Source organism: Hemicordylus capensis, chromosome 2 (genome assembly GCF_027244095.1).
Source record: "Hemicordylus capensis ecotype Gifberg chromosome 2, rHemCap1.1.pri, whole genome shotgun sequence".
Classification (NCBI taxonomy): domain Eukaryota; kingdom Metazoa; phylum Chordata; class Lepidosauria; order Squamata; family Cordylidae; genus Hemicordylus; species Hemicordylus capensis.
In genome coordinates, this window is record NC_069658.1 from 257,953,419 (window position 1) to 257,979,315 (window position 25,897).

The window sequence follows — 25,897 nt, forward strand, 5'->3', positions numbered from 1 at the left end:
CTCAGTGTTTCAGAGAGGGGACTTGCACAAGAGCAGGAATTGACCAGATTCAGGACAAATAATCCAAAGCAGCCACAGGAGAACAAAGCAAGCCACCTTATCTTGAGTCGAACCATTGGTCTATCTAGCCTAGCACTCTACATCAACTGGCAGGAGATCTCTACAGTTTCAGGCAGGTTTTGTTTGTTTTTTAAGTGCACAACTAGAACCACTCAGGAGTTACTCTAAAGAACTACTAAATTCCAATTGGCCTTCCTCTAGTACATTTAGTCAGGATGTCAGCCAGTGCCTTGATGGGAGACCACCTTGAAACTCTCCACAGGCTACCACAAGTTCCATAATGGAAGAAAGGCAAAGTAGAAATTTAAACAACACATATATAAATGATACAAGATCGTATCCCTGTGAGTAATGGAGTGGAGAGAAAAGGCCTGGAATCCCAGGATAAGAACAGGGCGACTGTAAATAAATGCCTCAGAGGTACCTCACCATCGAGTTAGAGAGTCCTGGATGGCGTTGGTGAGAGCATGGCCAAGATGGAGAGATCCTGTGACGTTGGGTGGAGGGATACACATCATGAAGAGGCCTTTGGGGTTCGGCTCAGACACACTGCGACGCTGGTGAGAGGAGAAGACAAATTAAGTGAGGACTGAGAGACTTGCCTGTGGTGGTGAACCCATTACCCACTCTATGCCGCGAGATGAAAGAGAGGTGGCAAATGTGGCTGGGCAGAGTCCTTCTGCACTTGGAACAAGCACTCGAGAGAGAATTTGGTCCCCGCAAGTGCCCACTGGGCAGCCAGGAGGGGGCGTGGACAGGGTGCTGAAGAGAAGTTGCCACTGCATCGTCATAGACTCCTGCAGGGTGGTAACTCTGTGCATTTGCTCTCAAGTACAGGGAAGAAAATACAGGGGTGGGGGAAAATTGCACAGGCTCAAGGAGTGAGTTGCGAACCAGAAAATCCCTTATTAAAATCTTGCATCTGCCTTGTACTCATTAGGTTATATCATAAATACAATAAAAAGAAAGAAAGAAAGAAAGAAAGAAAGAAAGAAAGAAAGAAAGAAAGAAAGAAAGAAAGAAAGAAAGAAAGAAGACCCCAGACCACAGTCTGACCCCAAAGAAGCAGATCCAGCACCAGGACAGAAACTGAGAGAGCTCCAGAGATCTCTGTGGAGCCTGAACATCTCCCCACCACCACTGCCCACCCCAAAGCAACATCCTTGGAACCCCAGACCTCTGGGGGTAGCTGGCTCCTCCCCTTCCTTCACCCTCTCTGATATTTGCACGTCAGCACCAGTGACAGGTGAGGTGCCAGACTTCAGGAGGGCTGCTCCTTTAAGACTGTTGCTCTTCAGGCAGCAGCAGGGGCAGGCCAACTGAGCCCAGGAGCATTTCTCAGCTTGTTGGGTCAACACAATCTGTGATGCTATCCTGACCAAGCCCTACCTTGCTTCATCAGCCACCAGACCTCATGGGCTCTGGGCTGAAGCATGGGACCGGACACCTTATACCAGGGCTGCACAACTTTAGCTCTCCTGGTGTTCTTGGCCTACCACTCCCATCATCCCTGACTGTTAGCCACTGTGGCAGGGGATGATGGGAGCAGTAATACAACAACACCTGGAGGGCCAAAGGTGTGCAGCCCTGCTTTGGACAATCCACTGTCTCTCAGCCCCGGACCCCCAATATGGAATGATGTACAGTGTTGTTGTAAGGATTACTGAAATAAACCTCTTGAAGTGCTTTCAACACTTTAAAGCACTTTGTAAGTGCTGAGTGGTATCCTGAAGTGCAAGGAGAATGCTGAAGAAACTTAGCTCCTTACTCCCACCTTGTGACGGAAGATATCCCACTCCATTGCACATCACACACACAGGAACAAACAGGATGCTGCCATATACTGAGTCAGACCAAAGGTGCATCTCCAGTATTGTCACAGGCTGGCAGTGGCTTCTCCAAGGTTGCAGGTAGGAATCTCTCTCAGCCCTATCTTGGAGAAGCCAGGGAGGGAACACTTCTAGTCTCCCATTCATATGCAACCAGGGCAGACCCTGCTTAGCTAAGGGGACAGGTCATGCTTGCTACCACAAGACCAGCTGTCCTTGCCCAGCCTGGGCAACTCTAGCAGCAAACTAAATGACCCTGTGGGGTCTCATCTAGCATGAACGGCAGGCCCACACTCACCCCATACTCTGGCTTGAAAAATCCCTGGCTCTCCCACCACGGGTACCAGGCAGCTTCAACGTACTGTGGGCTGTAGGAGTCGGGCATGGCGCAAGTCACATCTGGGAGGAGAAAGCAGGAGGGCTGTGAGTGAGGACAGACGGAGTGGTTTGCTCACACAACCCACTCCTGCTCCATCCAGTCAGGGGCACAGCAGGGCGGAGGAAGCCACATCTTTTGCAAGGTTTCTAATGCAATCACCAGTGATGAACAAAAGCAACTGACTGATGTTCATTAGTAGTAGAGACTGCTGATGAGCGTAAAGGTCTCTGGGCCACAGGAGCGTAGTAAGAGGTGACCCACCAGGACCACTGTTCTTTCATAACTGGGCCCCACGCTCAATCTATCTCCAGTTGAGATTACAAGGAAGCCGATTTAGGCTAGCCATTGGGAGGAACTGTGGAGGATGCAGTGGGGGACTCTTCTTCAGTTTTCAAGCCCCAGCTGCACAACCATCTCTCAGGGATGCTCCAGCAGATTCCTGCACTGAGCAGGACGAGAAAACCACCCAGATCCCTTCCAACTCTTACCATTCTAGGATTCTACAAAAAGGGATCTCGGCAAGCTGAGCTGGGAAAGACCCTCTGCCTGAGATTTTGGAGAGCCACCACCAGCTGGAGCAGACCACACAGAGCTGGACTGCTGTTCATTTAATTTCATTTGCCCAACATCCAAAGGCACAGTGTCCTATACTGTACAGGCAGCAATCTGTGAACCTGGGTTGTAGAACACTTTTCATTTTCTTCTCTTCCCCACACCATGCCTTAGCAGAATGCAGCTTCTAATAGCTTACTAGATGGCTGAACACGCGAAACTGCGTTATACTGACTATCCATCTGGCTCGGTATTGTCTACCCTGATAGTGGCCCTCCAGGATGACAAGCAGGGGTCTTCCCCAGCCCTGCCCAGAAGTGTCAGGGATTGAACCTGGGACCTTCTGCATGCAAAGCATGCTCTCCGCAACTGACCCATAGACTCACTAAGGCCCAACTACAGAGTGAGGCAGAGATCACCTCTGACTCACAAACACCCCAGCTCTCTCCTTTCCCCTCCCCTGTCCACCTTCACAATACCTTTTTTTTCCCCTGGAAGGGTTGGAATGTCATAGGTTATAACTTCAAGATCCTTCTTTTCCTTCTTTTCAGCCTTGGGCTTCTTCTGCAAAGAATCCAAGGGGTGAGAGGAAGAGGGTCATTAGCTTAAAATACAATGAGCATTCTTCTCTTTTTTCCACCATGTTCTGAGGTTAGCTAAATGCATATTCCCGCTTTAAACCACATTTTAAAAAATAATCAATTTCCTCTCACTTTTCAGTGAAACTGGATTTCAAAGCTGCCCAGATTAGAATAAAATCAATCAAGGACAACACAAAGTCAGATCAAAAAAAGAACATCAACTGAGCTACAACAAGACATCAGCATACGTACCCATACAGAAGGTTCCCAAAGGCAATTTATAAATGTAACTGCTGACCAGTAAGGAAAGTAACTATTTATTTATTTTAGATATTTATGCCCCAGCTTTCAGTTCTTGCCAGAGGTGTACAATCAATTAAAAATAAATAAATAGCCAACAATGTGAAATTAACAACACACAAAAATCACGACAATAAAACATCAAAAAAGCTACAGTAAATGTGGCAAAGTAAGAGAAGGCAAGGGGCAAAACAATAATCTAGCACAGGGTTTCTTAATCTTGGGCCCCCAGATGTTGATGGACTACAACTTCCATCATCCCCAGCCATGTCCATTGTGGCTGGGGATGATGCAAGTTGTAGTCCATCAACATCGGCAGGGCCCAAGATTAAAAAAAAACCTGATCTAGCATACTCTGTTAAAAGCTACTGACATTACTGCTATATCTTGCACACAGAGAACTTGCATGTCAGAAAGTGACTAGACTGGGATCTCTCCTCCCAACATGATGGCTTCTCACAGCAAGGAGTTTTGGCTAGGGGAAACTGTTTTTTAGAAACACCCCAAAACCTAAGCATATACCCCTTCCAAGGGCTGTGGGGGACTGGCTCAGTCACAGATCACATGCTTTGTATGCAGAACTTCCCAAGAAGTTTGCCTGGCATGTCAAGGTAGGGCAGGGCAAGACCTCTGTCTGGAACCCTGGAGAGCGGCTGCTGATCAGTGCATGTAGAAACAACTGAGCTAGATGGACCAACTCAGCTGAAGACACTTCCCTCCATTCCTCCGTTCAGAAGCCCTGCTTTTTCTGTAAGTCTAAACCTGCTCCCTTTCTACAACATTTACCTCTCCCTTTTGCTGCTGCTGGTTCTTTTCCTTCTTCTGTTGAAACTTCTCCAGTTTTTCTTTTTTCTTGGCCTCTTTCTTCAGCTGGGATGCACTTTTGGCTGGGGGCTCTGTTAGCTCTCTCTGCTCTGGCAGCTCTGTCCCAGGACGTACTGAAGGCTCTTGAGGGACAGGACAGAGACCAGTACACTCATCCCACCTCTTCAACAGATCATGCCTTTCCTCACAAGAAACCGTGCCCCCTCCACACCAACCACCAGTGCGTGCATGCACACACATGCATGCGCGCGCGCGCACACACACACACACACACACACACACACACACCTCTCATTAAATCAGTGGGGAAGTCCAGCTCTTCCACCAATTTGTTCAAGATGATAGGCTGAGATAGGAATGCAGGCTAGAACCTTCTTTGTAGTGGTGCCTACCAGTTCTTTGTCTCCTTTAGGAGGCAGTAAAACTTTCTGCTTTAGGTTAGCATCTAAGGTTGCAAGGTGGAATTTTTTTCAGAGTTCCTTCTTTGACTGGATTTATTATTTTTTATTACATCGGGCTTATATATTTTATTGTATACTGGTTTGGTCAATTTTTTTTTCTTTATAAAAAGTTGAGAACAACTTTATAATTTAATATATCCAAGCTTGTCTTACCCCCCCGCCCACTTCCTTCTGTATTTCAACCAATCTGATCCCACTTCCCCCCGAAAAGGAAAGGCTGTGCTGTAGAGTCAGTGTCAACTCCTGGCGACCAAAGAGCCCTGTGGTTTTCTTGGTAGAATTCAGGAGGGGTTAACATTGCGCAGTATGAGATGATGCCTTTCAGCACCTTCCTATATCGCTGCTGCCCGATATAGGAGTTTCCCATATTCTGGGAAACACACCAGCGGAGATTCGAACCAACAGCCTCCTGCTCTCTAGGCAGGTTGCTCCCCCGCTGTGCCATTAGACCCACCTCCAAACCACCCATCTACTTCCTTACAGAAGAACACAATCATCCTGGTTCTTCACTAACCTGATCACTTTATTATCTTACTAATATTTAATCTACATAAATAATTCTGAAGGGGGGAAAGCATATTTTGGGAGGCATCCAGGACTTTACCAGAGCGGTGCTCCTTCTTCAGAAGCTCCCTCTACAAATGGAAGGAGCTTCTGTTGATAGAGCACAGCCTGGATACTACATATCCAGACTACCACAGCCTGGTAGTCCAGATGCTATCCACTACTTTTAGATGATGTGCTAATTTGCCACTTCAGGCACTACCCTAGAAGGGCCATCCTGCTCATGTGCATCCATGTGAAAGAAGGGGGGAATGCTCTTCTAAGATGTCACTCATCACACACAATTTTAGGTACTTGTATCTAAAATAATTATCAATCTTAAACATATCTTCTGCCCAATTAATCAGGGCACCTTTTAAAAAAAAAAATCACACAAAGGGTGTTTAAATCAATCTAGTCAGTTAACTGAATAAATGTGGCAGCCTTAGTCTCTATCCAAGTTCCTTTGCCCCAAATACTCACAAATTGTTTGGGGACAAAGAGAAAAGAAGCCTCATCTTACCCTTGAGCTCCGATTTAGGGGCACCCACTCCTGGCACCTGGTCACACAGCTTCACTGGACCCAAAACAGCTTGAAATTCTGGCTGGTTAATGCAGGTCTGGAACCATCGGGTAACGTTGGTGTAAGAAGTACGGAGAGCTTGGTCTAGGACCTAGAAGAAATATCAGGAGGTGCAGAAGTGTGGGGGAGTGTTAATAATTACGGATGAAGAGGTTAGAATTTGACAGGGAGATTCCATTTAATAAGTGAAGGGAGTTTGGGAATCACTAGTCCATTAAATATGTTTACAACTACTAAGAGTAAAAAAAAATGATTGATTGATTGCATTTCTATACCGCCTAGTACAGAAATCTCTAGGTGGTGTACAGATTAAAACATAATATAAAACAAAACATTTAAAATTCATAAAAACAGATAAAAATCACAATAGATTAAAAATTTAAAAATTTAAATTTAAATTTCAGCTAAAAGCCTGGAAAAACAGGTATGTCTTCAAGGTCCTCCTAAAAGCAAACAGAGAAGGAGATGCTCTTATTTCAGCAGCGAGCACATTCCAAAGCCCTGGGGCAACCACAGAGAAGGCCCGGTCCCGAGTTGCCACCAAACAAGTTTGCGGCACCCATAGTCGGACCTCTCCGGATGATCTTAATAGGCGACAGGGTTCACGACAGAGAAGGCGCTCTCTTAATGTACCCTGGACCTAAGCCACTAAGGGCCTTATAAGCAGCACTTTATATCTCATTCGGAAACATATCGGCAGCCAGTGAAATTCTTTTAGAATCAGTGTTAATACGGTCCCTTCGGGTAAACCCAGAGACCAATCTGGCTGCCACATTCTGTACCAATTATAGTTTCTGAACTACATACAAAGGCAGCCTCACATAGGGTGCATTACACTAGTCAAGTCTAGAGGTTACCAGCATATGTACCACAGTTTTAAGGTCGTTTGTCTCCAGAAATGGATATATATGGCATATCAGCCAAAGCTGATAAAAAGCACTCCTGGCCACAGCCTCAACCTGAGAAACCAGGGAGAGTTTGGGATCCAGGAGCACTCCAAGACTACGAACCTGATCTTTTACGGGGAGTGTAACCCCATCCAAAACAGGCAGATCTAAACCATCTCTCAGATCCCGACCACCTACAGACAGTACCTTCGTCTTGTTAGGATTCAACTTCAGTTTGTTATCTCTCATCCAGCCCAATATCGCCTCCAGGAAGGCACTTAGGCACTTACTGCTCTATGAAATATTTAGAGCAATATTTTAAATAATGTTATTTTGTCACTATCTGCCAGTAATTGACCATCCTTGCTTTTACTCTGCATCTAAGGAAGTGGGTTATAATCCACAAAAGCTCACACATTAAAATATTAACTAGTCTATGAGGCACTGCCTTATTCCTTTTTTGGCCTATATAATTGACTACAATGGCATATCACATTTACTTTTACACAAGTCAAATAATGTTACTGCTGCCATTTGATTCTTCCTGCTTCCTGAATATGGATTTCCTAACCTCTAGAAAGAGACGTTTCTGCTGTTTATACATGTTAATTTTTAGGAGAAAAGCCATGTTGTATTTTTATGTATCTTTCTGGATCCTCAAAGGTATAATTAAGTTTGGGATTGTCACTGCACTAGTACAGCATATCTATAAGGAAACAAAGCAAAGTATCCAGTACAGGTTGCAAATATTCTAGTTTCTGCTCTCTCCCCCATCCCCCACATCTCTTAAAAAAGAAAATACCAGCTGGTTTTTGCAACTTGCTCAAAAGCACCTTGAGTAAAACCGATTGGAAACAAGGCCCATCTAGAAATTGCTGCAGAAATTCCTGCCAAAGTTAGGATGGCGTGAAAGAGAGAGAGCAGAGGGAGTGCAAGGAAACTCACGTATTTATATGGCAACAGCAGAGAACAGGCTACTGTCACATCAGCCAAGGTCACAGTTTCCCCCACCAGGTACGTCCGCAGCTTCAAGTGACCGTCCAACACTGCAAGTAGTTTCTGGAGTTCTGCCACAGCACGATCCGTCACCTGGGTAGGAGGAGAGAGTGTAACAAGACTCACATACAGAACCCTGTGCTCCTGGCTGAAATAAGAGCCCTCCCATCTCGGATAACTATTAAGAAGGCAGTTAAGACACATTTGTTCACCCAGGCTTTTAATCAGACTCACCGTTTTTAACATTCTGTTACATTTTAAATTATTTTAATGTTTTCACATTTTAAATTTTGTTTTGGCTTGTGCTGCTTTATTGTCAACCGCCCAGAGACACAAGTTTGGGACAGTATATCAATATGGTAAATAAATTAAAATAAACCAAGCTTGTTCTGGTGCAAACAAAACAACAATTGCTTACATTTCTATCCCGTCCTTCTTCCAAGAGATTAGGAAAGTGATCTTCACTATTTTTCGAGTGAGGGCCACTGCGGCAAAAAAAGATATTCACTGCAAGAGCCAAATTCCCATTGTACTGACCAGGGGCGTAACGAAGCTGGAGTGGGCCCAGAGACAAAATTTTAAAATGGGCCCCTCGCTGATACACACACACTCACTTCACATGTGACTTGCCTCTGGGGGGTCCCTCAAGGAGTGGGGGCCCCCAGGCAGTCGCCTCCCCTTGCCTAATGGTAGTTACGCCCCTGGTACTGACTTCTGTGCAGTGCTGTGCTTTCCTCAGAGCCGGCAGGGAGGGTGGTCTTGAAGAGAAACTGAGCTTTGTTGAGCCCTAGCCATGAAGCTCTAGGGAAGGACTACCCTTCCCAGAGCTCCATGAGCACCATCCCAGAGACCTGACAAGGCTCCATTTCGCTTAAAGCCTGCCCTGCCCACAGCACTAGGAAAATCATAGCACTGGATGGTAGGGGACAGCTGCCGCCGCGCAGTGCCAAGGGAGGGGGCAGTGTGGCATGTTCAGCTTTGGCTACAGCCCTGCAGAGGTCGAATAAGCAATTTGTAAAGGAGATGCACTTAGGGATGATGGGAGCTGCCACTGGCTCCTGGGCCTTGCCATGAAAAGCACTGGGTTAGGACAATAGGAAGATACATAGGACACAGGAACACAGGAAGCTGCCTTATACCAAGCAGGGGCGGAAGGAGGCCAGCGTTGGCCTGGGTGCAGCCTGCTGTGGGGCGGGCCCTCTAGCCCCCTCCCCCCACATATGACATCAGATATAGGGGGCAGGGCTTGCTTGCAAAGGGGGCCACATACTCCCGTGTGAAAGCCTAAAAGGCAGGGAGAGTCACTCCTGGCCACGCTGTGAATGCGGCGCTGGTTTAGCTTGCAAATGGGGCCGTGTGGCCCCACTTGTGAGCAAAGCTACACCCCCTGAGTCTGACGTCAGATACAGAGGGTGTGGCTGGGAGTAGCAGCCCGGGTTCTTGGAACCCATTTGCTCATTGGAGGCTCTGCCACGATACCAAGTCAGACCACTGGTCCATCTAGCTCTGTATTGTCTACCCAGATTGGCAGCGGCTTCTCCAAGGTTGCAGGCAGGCATCTCTCTCAGCCCTATCTTGGAGATGCCAGGGAGGGAACTTGGAACCTTCTGCATGCAAGCAGACAGGTGGGGCAATCTCTTACACAGAGTGCATCTTGCCCAGCAGTCCCACAAACCCTAGAGCTGGCACACTTGGAACCTTCTGCTCTTCCCAGAGCAGCTCCATCCCCTAAATGGAATATCTTACAGTGCTCACAGGTAGTCTCCCATTCAAATGCAAACCAGGGCAGTCCCTGCTTAGTAAAGGGGACAACTCATGCTTGCTACCACAAATCCAGCTTTCCTCCCATCATCCCCCACCAGAATAAATTGTGACTGGGGATGGTGGGATCTGTAGTTCAACAACAGCTGGAGAGCCAAGGCTGCCTATCCCTGGCTTAGGACAATGTGCCCATTCCCCAACAACACCTTAATGGACTCATCACAGCCCTGTGAAGTAGGTTAGGCCAAGAGATAGTGACTAGCCCAAAATCACCCACTGACTTTCATGGCTGAGCGGAGATTTGAACCTGGGTCTCCCTGGTCCGTCTGACACTCCCACCTCAATTTTCCTTTCTGAAGAGCACAGAAGTCACAGCTCCTTCCCATGACAATCCTCCCAAACATGCACACATGGATGGATTCTTTATCTAGACCCCCAAGTGCATGCTTTACAGATCACAAACCTGATTGTGGTTTTAAGGAAGAATACTTGGATGCAGCTCTGGCAAAGTATTATTTAACCCAACAGATGCCTGCCTCAAGAATATTACCTCACTGTTTTAATTATTTAACACGTTTAATTCTCTGTTGGTAAACCACCTAGGACTATCTCACTGAGCAGTATAAAAATATATGCATAATAATTAACACAGCACTGTCAAAGTGTTTAAAGCATTTCACATTCATAATATCAATAACTTAAGCCCTGTAAGGTAAGTCAATTTTTTCATATTGCAGCAGGGGGAGGAGGGAGCTGGAATGAAGAAATCCCTGTTTATTTACAGTCATCTAGAATGTTTGTAGAGGAGGCAAGATTTGATCTAGGGACTTGGAAAGGAGAGCTGGTCGGAGAGGAGAGCTGGTCGGAGAGGAGAGCTGGTCGGAGAGGAGAGCTGAACTTGTGGTAGGTTGCATATGAAAGGGAGACTAGAAGTGTGAGCACAGTAAGATATTCCACTCAGGGGATGGAGCCGCTCTGGGAAGAGCAGAAGGTTCCAAGTTCCCTCCCTGGCTTCTCCAAGATAGGGCTGAGAGAGTTTCCTGCATGCAACCTTGGAGAAGCCGCTGCCAGTCTGTGAAGACAATACTGAACTAGATAGACCAATAGTCTGACTCAGTAGATGGCAGCTTCCTATGTTTCTATGACTTCCTGGTTCACAGCTCACACTATTAACCACTATGCTGCACAACCGCTACAGTACAAGACACCAGCACAGCCCACACAGCCTGCCTCTCACCTGTTTACTTTGCTTGGAGACACCCAGCACAGAGAAGGCCGCTGCACAGGCCGCGGGGGCAATTTCCAAGTCAGCATAACTAATCCACTGCCGTATCAGAGTGCCCGCTTCTGGGTTTTCTCCTCTCATAGCATCGGGGGACAGGAAGTAAGAAACAGCTGCTGGACCAGACACGTAGACGCCCGTCTGGGTTTCTAAAGCTGGAAGTTTGGGCAAGGAGAAGGAAGGGTTCCCCAACTCTGTATCGGGAGGAAGCCCAACCACTTTGGGCTCCTGTCGGCCATAACGAGCTGCGACCAGCACACGGAGGTTCTGGAAGTTATCAGGATGCGGAGAAAGATATAAGGTGGGCATGCTGAGAAGATGGATTGACCTGAAAACAAACAACAAAAAACCTTAGAGAAGAAAAGCACGCACAATACAGTCCACAAACAAAAGCCAATATAAATCTCTCTACTTGCAGGGTTTTATATCACAGATTGGGCCACTGCAGATCCTTTTTTCATACTACTCAGGCAAGCATGGAAGAAAAGCCCACCATAGTGAAAATGAGTTTACATGTAAATGGACTCCTCAGTTGGACATCAATCTGCATGTACAGAGAGCAGCCTTGCAAATTTATCTCAAAAAGTGACTACTCCATACACCGTATTTACCTGCCCACCCACACACTATATTAGTTCTTTGTGTCTTACTGACATCTTAAAAGGAAATCAAGAACTACCCGTCTCCCGGTTTGCAATAGCTTCTCTGCTCAATTTCCCAGGAGCCATTCTTGCTCATAGCAGAAAATTAGGAAAGCAGTCTTTAGACAAGACCAATATATAGGACTTTGTGACACAACCAGTTAGTCTTTAAGGTGCCCTAGGACTCTCTGCTTCTCAAAACACAGGGTTCACCCACACGGGAATTAGTGACAGGGAATCAGACCAAAGATCTATCTAGTCCAATAACAGCACATAGCATTCAGACAGCATAGAAAGCTGCCTTATACCGAGTCAGATCATTGGTCCATCTAGCTCAGCATTGTCTACACTGACAAGCAGCAGCCTTCCAAGGTTTCAGGAAGGAGTCTTTCCCAGCCCTAACTGGAGATGTTAGGATGTGGAACCTTCTACATGCAAAGCAGGTGTTCTGCACTACGGCCCCAACCCTATAGCACTTTTTGAGCATGAAAAGCACTTCACATAAATGATCCTGATGTAATCCTTACAACCACCCTGCAAGGAAGAAGGAAGTATAATTCATTCCATATGGCAGTTGAAAAACTGAGGCTGCGAGGGAGGGCTTGCCTAAGACCACCGGGTGATTTCACGGCAGAGGCATGATTCAAACTAGGAAAGCCCAGATTCATGGCTGGGTCATAGGAACAACATAGGAAGATAGGAAGCTGCCATATACTGAGTCAGACCATAAGTCCATCTCACTCAGTATTGTCTACAGACTGGCAGCGGCTTCTCCAAGGTTGCAGGCAGGAATCTCTCTCAGCCCTATCTTGGAGGTGCCAGGGAAGGAACTTGGAGCCTAGATGCTCTTCCCAGAGCGGCTCCATCCCCTGAGCGGAATATCTGACAGTGCTCACACTTCTAGTCTCCCTTTCGTATGCAACCAGGGTGGATCCTACTTAGCTTAAGGGGACAAGTCATGCTTGCTACCACAAGACCAGCTCTCCTCCGACCAGCTCTCTGGGTCTCTCAGACTTCACACCACACCAACTGATAGTTCCAAGAGGTCCACAAGTAAATGCATGATAGAAATAGTCCTCCCCTTCTACTGCTACCCAGCCATTGGTAAGCAGAGGTACACTGCTTCTGAACAGGGAGGCTCCATTTAGCTATCATGCCCAATAACAACTGATAGATCTATCCTGTATGACATTGTCTAATCCCCCTTAAAAACTAACGAAGCCAGAAGCCGCCGCCACATCTTGTGGTAATGAATCCCAGACATTAATTACACGTCGTCTGAAAAGGGTTCTCTTTTCCTGTCCAGTTTCATGTGATGACCTCCAGTGTCAGTATTATGAAACAGGAGGGAAATTTTTTTTAACAACTTACTCCACACTATGCATCACTTTACAGCTAATAATACCACCAGCTATGAGGATAGAAATGACACAATGACTACAGAATCCACTGTCTTATAGGATGGACTTGGCACTATTCAACTCTAAAGGATTTGTGACCGGCACTTAGATGATGCAATTTACAGCAATCCCTTCATCAGTTTCTCTTTTAGGGCAGAAATGCAAATTGCAGAGACAGGCAGACAGACCAAACATCCATTGTCTCTCTACAATCCCTACCACTGCACATGCTTTTGTCTAGATATGAAATATAAAAGTGCTGATCTAAAGTATCTCCTATAGACACTGCCATGTGAAGGAAAAGTGTTCGGTGGGAGGTGGGGAGAAGAATCCAATCCCCCCCACTTCCTTTTTCTGCACCAGGTCTTCAGATCTCATTCCCTTTTCAGAGGAGACAGGAATCCTGCCTTTCAGCAGTTCCTCCTCTGCTCTAAACAGCCATTACTCCCTGCCCAGAGAACCCAGGAGTTCTGGCTCCCAGATCTGCCCTACCCAGTTCTCCCCCTGGCATTACAGTCAGGAGGAAGAATTGTAGCAGTGAATGAGAACAGGAATTGATTTTCTGATTGATTATCTTGTATTATTATACAAACACTAAGAATTTTATTTTAAATACTCCAGGATACCATAGCACACTCTTGAGAACTCAGGTTAGTGGCGTCTTAAAAATCCAAATGGATAAATCCCAAGCATAAAAGAACCCTCCTCTCCCTCAGACACATTTTTGAAGGTCTGAGATACAGGATGAAGGTGGTTAATTTGCTTCCTCTGCCTCAGGGGCGTAGCTAGGGGAGAGGGGGCCTGTGTTCATCCCTCTCTCGGGCGGCCCCCCAGAGTGAGGAAGACAATGAAGAAAATAGGGAGGGATGGAGCTGGAGGGCCCTCAGGAGCTGGGGGCCCGTGTTCTTTGAACACTTTCGTTCAATTATAGCTACGCCCCTGCTAGTCTGCCTCTTCCCTAGGAATAATCACTCCCCTAATGCAGATGTGGGGGGGGGGGGAGGAAAGGCCCAGAGATTACACCTATAAATCATATTCAGATTGATTTGAGATTTCAGATTGAGTTGAATATTTATTTATTTATTTATTTGGTATATAAATTGAATGAATGAATGAATGAATGAACAAATAAATAAATAAAATATTCAACATGCTGTTTTGTCAAATCAATCTGAAATCTAGTCAGCAGAGAAGAAAAACAATATGCTTAAATCTGGGAGTGACGGTTCACCTTTTATTTAGTGGACAACGGGGCAGGGGGAGACAGAGACTGGCAAGATTAAAATCTAAGGATTTGATTAGTGAAAGCCAAGATTCCGGGGTTTCCTAGCACAGGACGGGTTAATAAGTGATGGTGGAATCTGGGAACCGACAATATGGATCTTTGGAATATGGATCTCTGGAAGGGAGCAAACAACTAATGACCGGGTGTGAGTTTAGGACAGCAGCCGGGAAACAAATGCGGGATTTTGGGTAGAAGGGGCCGGGGTACACGAAATCAAAGAATTATCCATTGTTTAGAAGAGAACAGAGTTGCTGTGAATTTGGAAACAGCAGACTAGGAACTGGGACTCCTGGGTTCTCTGCTGGGAGATAAACGAGGCACTAGACAGAAAGAAGAATAACTGCAAGTATGTATGGAGGCTCCCTAGAAAACAGGGTGGGCAGTGGGTTTGGGCCAGACTAGGAGCCAGGACCCCCGGGGTTGAGGGGAAAGGGAGGGGGCGGGGTCCCCCCTTACCTGAGCCTCCAGCCGGTTGCAGCGTATCCCCCACGTGCTGCTACTTTCTTTTCGGAGAAGGACCCCGCCTGTAGCCGTCCGCAGCAATGCCTGCTGCGAGCAAGCAGGGGGGACGCTTCTTTCCTCAGCACAGCGCGACTATTTTCAAGTTCGAACTGAAGATGATCCATGCGCTCAGGACACCCCAGCCAGAGCTCGGGGCGGGGGGGGGACATGCCCGGCCTCGCTCAGGCTTATAGGAACAATAGCCCTCTCCTCCTCCTCCCACTGTGATTTTAGGCGAAGTAATATGATAAGCAACAGTTCCCGTGCACATGTGCAGAGGGCTTTTTCCCCCTCGCCGGTACTAATCGCCACACCATAGCCTGACTTCTTGGCTTTTAGTCGAGGAGTAGTGGTTTTAAACCTCAGAAGTCAAGAAGAACTGAAAATCTGCTTTCACCCGCAGGTCTAAGTCCTGGAATTAATTAATTATCACTGTTCTGCAATGTAAAGCGTTTATTTTACTTAACAAATGTGTGTCCCACCCTCGCATAAATATCACCAGAGCAACTTACAATATCAGAAGAAGAAGAAAAATACATTTTAGGGGGGGGGGGGCGACAGTAAAAATAGCCGCAAAATTAGCAGCATTGAAACTTTCTCATCTGGGGTGAAAAAAGAGTGGGGAAATAACTAAAAGTCTTCATCCTGGCACCAAAAAGAGTGCCAGGCGAGCCTCCCCGGGAAGAGCACTTTTGAAGAGTCAGAACTAAGAAAGTCTTCCCACTTTCCAGCCACAGCAGTTATCTCAGATGGCAGAAGCACCCAGAAGGCAGCCAGGCTGGTGTGTTGGAACAAGTGCTCCATCCATATAGAGTGCCTTCCCCCTTGCCACTGACAGCATAGTCTGTCCCCATTCAACCTCGTTGTATGAAGACTGACAATGAGGTTGAAAGAATAACAGCTTTTAGAATAGATTGAGGCAGGTATTTGGGGGGAGGTGCAATTTTTCCTATAAGGGACAGAAAAGTTACTCTTGCTGAAATTACCTCTTTTGTGCTATTAACTGTTTTGGGAAGCTTTGTGGGAAAGCATGGCAGTATAAAATATTCAGTTTGGGTGGCTTTAAAAGGGCTTAGGCAAAGTCATGGAGAACAAGTCAATCAATGGCTACTAGTCTGGTGGCTATAGGTCACCTCCAGCTGCAGAGGCAAGATGCTGCTAAATAGCAGCTGCAGGGGAGCAATGGCAGGAGAGGGGGCAAGCCCTCACCCCTGCCTGTGGGCTTCTTGAAGGCATCTGGTGGACCACTGTGTGAAACAGGCTGCTGGACTAGATGGCCCTTGCGCCTGATCCAGCAGGGCTGTTCTTATGTTCTTATTATTCACAGTTATTAAGGCTGCAATTCTAGGTCTGCTTAACTAGGGAACGGGAGTAAGTGGGATTTACTGTGCCCAGCACCACATGCCATGCTGATGCTGTGCAAATTAAAAGTGTGGTGCTTGTGTACAACCAGCTAAAAAATTGGGGGAGGGGGGGAGAAGAAAGGTCTTCATCTCCTATTTACCTACTTTTTTAAAAAGTATTTTTAAAAAATTAAAACGTTTAAATTCAAATTAATTTAATTTTTTAATATTTAAAAGTAGCTCAGTGCTTGCAAGTGTCCGTTTTAGAAAACTCAGCTTTGCAGCATTGTCCCAAAAATATAGCAGCAAAAAAGGGAAAAAAAATCATCCTGCATATGGCGCTCTAGTCTATATTACAGCCAACTTACATCAGACTTCTATGATGCAGCAGCCAGCAACCAGCTATTTTACAAAGGCTGTTTCTTGGACAGCCCTAAATTCGCAAGGGACCTCTTATCATGGGTCGGTCAAGGGCCTCAGAAAATCATAGAGTGTACAACAAAAGCCGCTTTATTCATAAAGATAGAAAAAGAATAGAGTGACTCACAGTCTGGATTTCCGGCATCTTTTTTTTTTTAAAAAAAATCTTTTTTCGTTTCTGTGTTATGAAAGTCGCTTTGTGAACATTTTGTTGAGCAGCGATAAATGTATATTCTATATTCTTAATAACAACAAGCTAATAATAATTGAAAAGTGCGCCATTATTGTCTATGGGCGCAGAGTGGCATCGCTCTATCTCTTGGCTCCTTTACGGTGAGTTCTTATGCTGGATTCTCTGCATTGGAAGTTCAAGTGGAAACCCAGTTTGCTTTTAAACCGGAAGTGCCAACCCCCCAAGAGTTCCCTTCTCATAAGACGATGGTATGGTGTGGTGCTACACCGGTGTAGTATTTCCCCCGTCTCTGTGGTTAAAGACTTGAGAAACAGAAAGACTAGAGTAACAACATGTCCATGCACGCTTTCTGGTTGCTTTGCTTGATTTGGGATTTCCATTTTAACCATGTTGAAAGTAGAGCGCGTCTGCACAGACTTTTAAATGGAGCGGAAAGCAAGTCTGCGTTGATTTAAGCACTGGCTTTGCGAGGTGGCAATTTCAGGCACGCTTCCTAAGGAGTAAGTTCCACTGGAATCGGTGGGACTTGCATCTGAATAATCAAGCATAGGATTGTGTAGGAATTTGTTTTTGGCTGCTCCCAGGCTCTGCAGACAGTTCCACTCACTCCTCGTAGGAGTGAGCTGAACTCACTGCATCTCAAATGTCAAAGAAGGGGCACTGTAACTGGTCAACCCAGGACAGATGGAAAGCGCGTCGTGCAGGTGGTGCTCTCCTTATGGTAGCCTTTTCCATTTCCAGCCTTGTCAAACTGGGCGCCCCTCGCCTTCTGCTTTTTCAGTGCGATGTTCTCTAAGGGTTAAATGGATGAAGTCCACATTTCCCAGGCAACCCTGAGAAGTGAGGGAAGGAGGGGGCCATTGAGAGAGACTTCTTCCTGTGTTCTGCCTCCTCCTGTGGGAAAATAGTGTTCGAATTTAGATACAGGATCTTTACAGCTTGTGAGAGAGGATTTGGTGAGTTAAACGGCGAAAGGGAGAGTAATCAAGGCAGGCAGAATAACTGAGAGCTGGTTAGGAGAGGGACTGGGGTGGCATGAAGACCCAGCACGGACGGAAAGGTTGTCAGAAAGCATTGCCTAAGATGGTCAGATGCAGAGGAGGGCAGGACTCCTGTATCTTTTCGTATTTGGATGAAAGAGGGAATATTGGCAGCTGCAGCTGGTGTAAAGCTGAGTTGCTCTTCTTTGAACATAGACTCACTTTCTTGCTTGGGCACTGCTTTCCCCTCCTTCAAGCGTGCTGAATTTGTACGAGGAAAGTCGCACATAGGACACCAGTCTGGTCTGGTCTGATCTGACCTCCCACTCTCCCACTGAAGATCCAAGGTGGGATGTGCTGATTGGGGATGTTGCCCAAAGGTGTTGCGGGGGGTTGGGGACAGATCCCAGTATAAAACTGAGATTTATGTGATAATTTATGTATATGATAAATATTTAGATTTGTATGTATTATGTATATATATAGGTAGGTAGATAAATAAATAAAAATAAAAGATGCTTAATCACTTAAGTTCAGGAGAACACACCTTCACTCACCATGGCAAGCATCCTTCCTGCTTACCACCTCCTCCCCAGAGTATGATCAGCCTCAGCCCTCCTTAAATGCTTAAAGTAGATCAGATCAGATCCCTGCTGTTGTCTTATGCTTTGCTCTAGACTAGAGCAGGGATTCTCAGCATTGGGTCCCCAGATGTTATTGGACTTCAACTCCCATAATCCCCAACCAAAGGCCACTGGGGCTGGGGATTATGGGAGTTGAAGTCCACTAACATCTGGGGACCCAACGTTGAGAATCTCTGCTCTAGAGGAGCTCAAAGTAACCCCCGAAGTGCAATGTGATGATAACACAGACAAGATGCTGGCCTCACTGAAAAAGTCCTGACAATCACGGCATGTGATCCTGCTGGTCTTTTAATACTGGCTGGAGATGTTCTGCTCCATGTCACTCTTCTGTGTGAGGTTCATTGTGGGTGTATATGCATGCATGCCAGAGCCTTCTTGGTTGTGGCACCCACTCTCTGGAACTCCCTCCCTCAGTAGGCTTGAGGTGAAGTTTGGGGAAGGAGCAAAGGCAAAAAAATGCATCTTGTGGCTGCCAGCTATAGAAAGAGTTTGGCATACAGCTCATAGAACATCTTTGGTCTCAAAATTCTCTCTGATTTTTTGTGATTGTCTGCTTTTCTCTCAGGGAGAAGTCCCTTTCTTCCTAGTCATGGACATAACATTTCACTTGGGAAGATAAGACTAAAATTAACCCAGCGTCTCTTCAAGCCTGTGCAGCTAACTAGTAGCAGCAGTTTATTCCTCACCTCACTCTCTGAGGGTGAAAATGGCTGCTGGTGAAAGGGATGCCTCAGAGATGGCCTTCCCATTTCAAACTATGGGAGAGAAAGCATTGAAAATGGAGGAGCCAGAGTACACAGGCCCTGGATGGAGGAGTGGAACAGAAAACAGGCTTTGTGGCACCCATGTGAGAACAAATGGGGATTGGGGGGAAAGAACGGTATCCGAAGAGGTTAAACTGGAACCTCAGGAGCAGCTGCAGCAATGCTGGGGAAACCAATTGCAAGAGTTTCTAAAAAGAGTGGAGCTGTCTCAGCCAGAGTGGAGAAATTCACAGTTGCTGGGGCCCACACCAGTTGATGATATTAAAGCTTTTCTGCCCCACATTGAAGGAACCTTATGCCCTAGCCAGCAGCCTGGTGTTGAGGGACTGGCCCAGTTCTTGCCAGGCCTCAGCAAAGTAGCCCAACCAATGGATAGCAAACTGTCAGACAAAGCCAAGGCAGAATGTAAAAGACTAAAGGAGAAGGGCTTGAATGAAGATGCCGCCATCTTGGGTTCAGAGTGCCAACATTTCAGGCAGTTCTGCTACCAGGAAGCTGAGGGCCCCCGAGAGGCTTGCAGGCAGCTGTGGCAGCTTTGCCTTCGATGGCTGAAGCCAGAAAGCCGCACGAAGGAGCAGATCTTGGAGGTGGTGATTCTGGAGCAGTTTCTGACCATCCTGCCCCAAGAACTCCAGAAGGGGGTCAGTGATGGTGGACCACAGACGTGTTCCCAGGCAGTGGCCCTGGCAGAAGATTTCCTGTTGAGGCAGCAAGACGCTCAGGTGAGAGTGTTTCATTGAGTGTGGTTTTCCCAAGGGTCTGTGAAGACTTGGAGCAAAACCTCTGTTCCTCTTGGGGCCGATTCTCATCTGCTCGTTGTCCTGCGGCTTCATTTTGTAACACTTGATGGCTTGCAGAGGAATGTGTCAACAACTTCCATGGAAAAGTATTGTGCTTGAGGTTGTTTTGCCTATGGTGGTGGCCTCACATATTTGCATATCATCTAGTGGTATAAACAACTATAATCAATTCAGTTAGTTGTTCAGCAAAATTGCACCCTGCTACAGCATCCATGAAAGTGCACTGGCAAACCTCTCTCCCAGGTCAATGCACTCTGTAGCCCCATCCCCAACAAGTCCAGAACCTTTCCCCAGGAATGACATTGGTCTCCTCCAACAAATGCTGTAGACATGGCCTGTGTGGAGGTGGGCCAGAGTGCTCTTGTGGATGCTGTACTCAGGCAGTGTCCACACTTTGCCAAATGATGGAACAGAGCTATGAGTGGTGAACAAGGCCAGTTGAATCAGCCTTCCATGTGAAAAAACCAAATGGAAAGCTGGGATTGTAGAGAAGAAAGGGACACCTAGAGCAATACCTTGGCTCTAGGCCAGGGGTTTCCAAACCCATGTCCCCAGTTGTTGTTGGATTACAACTTCCATCATCCCTAGCCACAATGTCCAAAGGGAACTGTAGACCAGCATCTGAGGATCCAAGGTTGAGAACCCTTGGCTTAAGGATGGCATCTAATAATCCCTTGGCATCTGTCTGTCCAGCTATGGTGTAGCGCTGGCAGCATACGCAATGAGCCAGGGAGTTCAAATCTCAGTCCAGCCATGAACCCACTGGAACAGCCTTAGTGGGCTCCCTGCCCCATCAGTAATATGCGATATAATAATACAGGCTTGCCTTGAAGGGCTATCATTAATGCTTAGCTAATGTTCATGAGAACATTTTGTGCTGCATCTAATAATGTTTGAAGATCTGCAAGGCAGTAACTCCTCAACTCCCTGTAAGATACCCTATTCCATTGCTGAATCTCATAACCTTTCCAAGATTCCATATTGTTTATTAACCAACAACAAAAGGTGTAAAAGTGAAAAGTTGAACAGTATAAGCCTTGGCTCGCTGTGCCCTAAATAGGATCCTCACTGCTCTTTCAGATACCAGAGCCCTTTGAAGTAGTAGCCACACATGGCCCAGAGGCAGCGAGGGCTCCATTGGAAGCCTGGCAGAGGCCTCTCTTCAAGGAGATCAAACAGGAGGATGACTGTGACACCAACTCTCTGGGTAAGGATTCCTTGTGCCTAAATGACTGGGGGCTCTCAGGTCCCTAGGATAAATTTCACTTTGAAAACCCTTCTGTTGCTGAGGTGTCAAACTTATGGGCTACTTTTGCAGTCACCATGGCTTGTGTGAAAGCTAGCCTCCATCCTCTCTGCAAATCTATAATGTTTTTAATAGTCATTCCAAAATATAGAACTTGTCCAGCAAAAATATTTGCCCAATAACTGTATTAATTGGATTCCAGATGGAGAACAGAAATACTGGAGAAAGAAAGGCTGAATTCTAGAATAATACGTAGATTGCCAAATAATTTGGGAGGAGGAGAAGGTGTAAGATAGGAAATGATTAAGTTTAGTGTTCCCTCTAACAGAGATTCCCAGATGTTGTTGACTACAACTCCCAGAATCCCCAGCTGCAATGGCTTTTGCTTGGGGATTATGGGACTTGCAGTCAACAACATCTGGGAATCACTGGTTAAGTTACTAACCAGAAAGGGGAATAATGGGAACTTCTGTGTATAGATTTTGAAAAGTCTTAACATAAGTGCACATAAACTCAGTTAAGCTGAAAATCAAAAGCCAACAGTAGTGCAATTTTGACTATGGAGGGAAAAGGTTGGAATATTATGAATATGGATACAGATACTGCAGCATTGTAAAGCTAAGCAAACGTGGATCAGATCAGCCCCTTGAATGAGACAATGATAAGTGAAGTACAGCAGAAAAAGGAAATAAGGTGGGAGGCAGACATCTACAAAACCACCTGCCAGTTCACTAGTGGCAAGTATCCCCAGTTCTCCTGCGAGCAAGACAGAAGAACAGCCCTGCTGGATCAGGCCCAAGGCCCATCCAGTCCAGCATCCTGTTTGACACAGTGGCCCACCAGATGCCGCTGGAAGCCTACAGGCAGGAATTGAGGGCATGCCCTCTCTCCTGCTGTTACTCCCCTGAAACTGGGAGTACACCCAGCACCACAAAGGTCTCCTCAGTCCTCACCAGACATTTCCACTGCCATTTTTGAGAAGGTAAGAAACAGCAGGAATCTTTGCTGGAGCAGTAGGTGAGGGCTCCATTATCTCTTAGCATCTCTATATCCATGGTCTCCATAAAATACCCACTTACCCCCTAAGACCTCTACTTGTGTGCCAGAAAAGGATCTGAGGGAAGAGAGGGGATTAGTGGAGAACACAAATAATGGTTGGCTAGTGAGTTAAGCCTAAATTTATGGGTCTCTGGTGGGAGGATTAAAGGTAAAGTGTGCCATCAAGTCGGTGTCGACTCCTGGCACCCACAGAGCCCTGTGGTTGTCTTTGGTAGAATACAGGAGGGCTTTACCATTGCCTCCTCCTGTGCAGTATGAGATGATGCCTTTCAGCATCTTCCTATATTGTTGCTGTCCAGTATAGTACCAGCAGGGATTTGAACCGGCAACTTTCTGCTTGTTAGTCAAGCATTTCCCCACTGCTCCACTTAAGGTGATGATGGGAGGATTAGAGCAGGGTTTTCCAACCTTGGGTCCCCAGATGTTGTTGGAATGCAATTCCCACCATCCCCAGCCACAATGGACAATGGCTCTCGTGACTGGGAATGATAAGAGTTGTATTCCAGCGACATCTGAGGATTGGGAAACCTTGGATTAGAAGATTATTTTGGTTAGTATCAAATCAATAAATAAATATAAATAGTATGTTACGTGGCTTAGAAGGAACTTTTGAATGTTAATGATCTTTTCTTTAAAGTTGTGGTGTTTGTCATGCAGATGAAAAGAGAAATAGCTCGTGTTAAGATTTGTCTCCTGATTCTAGCAGATGATGGGAAGCCCCACATGGAGGAGCTGGAAAACCAGCTGGAACATTCCAGGAGAATGGAACCATGTTGGATGTTGTCAGGAAGAGGTCCACAAAATGTTTCCTACAGCTCTGAACAGGGAAACATCTCTGAGAGCCAGCAAGAAAGCGGCCCAGAGACAACAGAACTCAGACCTCTTCCATGTGACCTTCTAGCGCATGGAAAGATCCAGACAGGTGGGAAACGATACATATGCTCAGTCTGTGGGAAAAACTTCAACCAAAGGTCAACTCTGACTGTACACGAAAGGACCCATACGGGAGAGAGGCCGTATGAATGCCCAGACTGTGGGAAGTGTTTTGGCCATCGCTCAAATCTCATTGCTCACAAAACGGTTCATACAGGAGGAAGACCCTATAAATGCTCCGATTGTGGGGACAGCTTTAGGCATCAGTCACACCTCATTGCGCACAAGAGGATTCACACTGGCGAGAAGCCGCACAAGTGCCCGGTCTGCGGGAAAGGTTTCAACCAGAGGTCAGCTCTTACTGTGCATGAACGAACCCATACAGGAGAGAGGCCATACAAATGCTCAAACTGTGGAAAAAGCTTTAACCAGAGGTCTATCCTTATTGCGCATGAGAGGACCCACACGGGCGAAAGGCCATTTAAATGCTCAGACTGTGGGAAGAGCTTTAAACAGCTTTCAGCTGTCACTGCGCATGCACGAAGCCACAGTGGAGAGAGACCATTCAAGTGCTCGGACTGCGGGAAAAGCTTTACCCGCAGCTCACTCCTTATTAAACACAAGAGGACGCATACAGGAGAAAAACCATACAAATGCGCACATTGTGAAACACACTTCAGTCAGCGCTCACAGCTTGTTAGTCATGAAAGAACCCACACTGGAGAGAAACCCTATTAATGTGGGGGAAACCTGAGCCCAAACCCAAATCGTTAACACAAGGGTTCCTAACCTGTGGCACTCCAGATGTTGCTGAACTACAACTCACATCCCCAGCCACAATGTGTTGTAGCCAGGGGCGATGGGAGTAGTAGTTCAGCAACATCTGGAGCGCTACAGGTTGGGAACCCTTGTGTTAATGCACAGGATGGAGCCTGTATGGAGTGGTGGGCCACAAGTCCACAGTATGAGACAGTCTCCCTAATGCTCACTGCAGGACATTCGCAGGTCTCTGTGCTCAGTGTGGTTTGCATGGAGGTGTGGAGCAGGCATTCTAGCAAGGCCTGGCTCTGTGACATAAGTGGGCCTGCTTGTGCCCATCTCTGTGTGCCACAAACCCCTTTTGCTTGTGTTACTTCTGGCAACCATGCCACAGGGTCGGTTAATTATGTTGTCCAGGGGGGTGGGCGGGGGAGCTTCATTGAGAAAGTCCAATATTTAAGAGGAATGGCTATCGCTGGCAATAAAACATAAAACTCTTTGCCCAAAACTGCCTTGCTATCTTTATTAGATAAGTGGAATAATGGGCAGGGATTGACAGTTTGGGTATGTTGAAATACGCTTACCATGTTACCCACATTATGCATGTTTACACTTCTGTACTCTTAAAAAATCTCTATTATCCTAGTGAGGAGGAACATGAGAATGCCCTGCAGATTCAAACCACTTAGTCCAAGCTTCTAACTCTAGGCAGCTAGCCACTCCTGGGATATCTACAAGGTAGGATGTGATGATAGCAACCATCTCTTCTCATTTGTCCTCAACATCTGATAACTGGAGGACCACTTCTGAAAATAGAAAATCTAGTAGGGGGTGGGTGGGCACATGCACCCCAAAACTGCAAACGTGTTATTTGGGGGGGGGTACACACCAGAATACGAGTCACCTTAAGTGGCACAGTGGGGAAGTGCTTGACTAACAAGCAGAAAGTTGCCGGTTCAAATCCCCACTGGTACTATATCAGGCAGCAGCGATATAAGATGCTGAAAAGCATCATCTCATACTACATGGGAGGAGGCAATGGTAAATCCCTCCTACCAAAGAAAACCATGGCTCTGTGGGTGTTAGGAGTCGAAATCAACTTAGGCACACCTTACCTTACCCACCAGAACAGATTCAGTACCACTGTGCTGGATGGATAGACTATTCACCAACAGTACCACTCTTGTCTGGATTGAGCTTCCGCGTATGTCCTCATCCAATCCATGTCTGACTCTAAGCATCTTCCACATCCACAGCCATGCCTGGCTCTGGTGTGAAACATAGGATGGCTAGATATTGATGTATTCATATACCAATATTATTTCCTAAAGAAAGAAGTATGAGAATCTCAGACTGGCAGATGTCTGCACACGTGCCCACACTATAAAAGATAATGAGCAATATAGCTATAACAGGGAAAGAACAAAGAAACTTTGTTCTTCTCCTCAGATTGTGATGAGCTCCAAAAAGATCTCTCCAAACTGTGGGAGTGGACAACGAAATGGCAAATGTGGTTCAGTATAAGCAAGTGATGTATATTGGGGCAAAAAATCCCAACTTCACATATACACTGATGGAATCTGAGCTATCAGTGACTGACCAGGAGAGAGATCCTGGGATTGTGGTGGGCAGCTCATTGAAAGTGTTGACTCAGTGCACGGCAGTGGTAAAAAAGGCAAATTCCATTCTAGGGATCGAAAATAAAAATGCTAATATTATGCCTTTATACAAATCTCTGGAGCACCCACATTTGGAGTACTGCCTACAGTTCTCGTCACCATATCTTAAGAATATTGTAGCACTGGAAAAGGTGCAGAAGAGAGCAATCAAGATGATCAGGGGCCTGGAGTACCTTCATTATGAGGCAAGGTTACAGCATCTGGGGCTCTTTAGTTTGGAAAAGAGCAGGTGACTAAGGGGAGACATGATCAAGGTATATAAAATTAAATT

At 46.3% G+C, this 25,897-nt stretch overlaps 2 protein-coding genes across 9 annotated transcripts in view; one reads left to right on the plus strand and one right to left on the minus strand.

Annotated features, from left to right (window-relative positions):
- VARS1 (valyl-tRNA synthetase 1) overlaps positions 1–14,965 on the minus strand; it is a 36,189-nt gene extending 21,224 nt beyond the window's left edge. Inside the window, exons 1-8 of one of the 2 annotated variants that reach the window (XM_053299724.1) lie at positions 14,822–14,965; positions 10,995–11,367; positions 7,946–8,089; positions 6,054–6,204; positions 4,488–4,648; positions 3,300–3,384; positions 2,188–2,288; positions 490–617 (exon numbers count right to left, since the gene is read on the minus strand). In XM_053299724.1, the coding sequence (XP_053155699.1) occupies positions 490–617; positions 2,188–2,288; positions 3,300–3,384; positions 4,488–4,648; positions 6,054–6,204; positions 7,946–8,089; positions 10,995–11,348 (1,124 nt within the window). In that variant the 5' untranslated portion in view covers positions 11,349–11,367; positions 14,822–14,965. Of the gene's footprint in view, positions 1–489; positions 618–2,187; positions 2,289–3,299; positions 3,385–4,487; positions 4,649–6,053; positions 6,205–7,945; positions 8,090–10,994; positions 11,368–14,311; positions 14,771–14,821 lie in introns of those variants that run through there. The other variant, XM_053299725.1, reaches the window with a different exon arrangement.
- On the plus strand, positions 14,949–24,366 carry LOC128346425 (zinc finger protein 436-like). Of its 7 annotated transcripts, none has more exons than XM_053299728.1 (4): positions 14,949–15,269; positions 19,012–19,932; positions 21,091–21,217; positions 22,953–24,366. In XM_053299728.1, exons 2-4 carry the CDS (start codon positions 19,153–19,155, stop codon positions 23,924–23,926), a joined length of 1,881 nt encoding a protein of 626 aa, XP_053155703.1. In that variant the 5' UTR covers positions 14,949–15,269; positions 19,012–19,152; the 3' UTR covers positions 23,927–24,366. The 7 variants fall into 7 exon arrangements, with proteins under 7 accessions (XP_053155703.1, XP_053155704.1, XP_053155705.1 ...); XM_053299729.1 differs by lacking the exon at positions 14,949–15,269 and adding an exon at positions 16,924–17,070; XM_053299730.1 differs by lacking the exon at positions 14,949–15,269 and adding an exon at positions 17,082–17,322.
- The last annotated feature ends 1,531 nt before the right edge of the window (positions 24,367–25,897 follow it).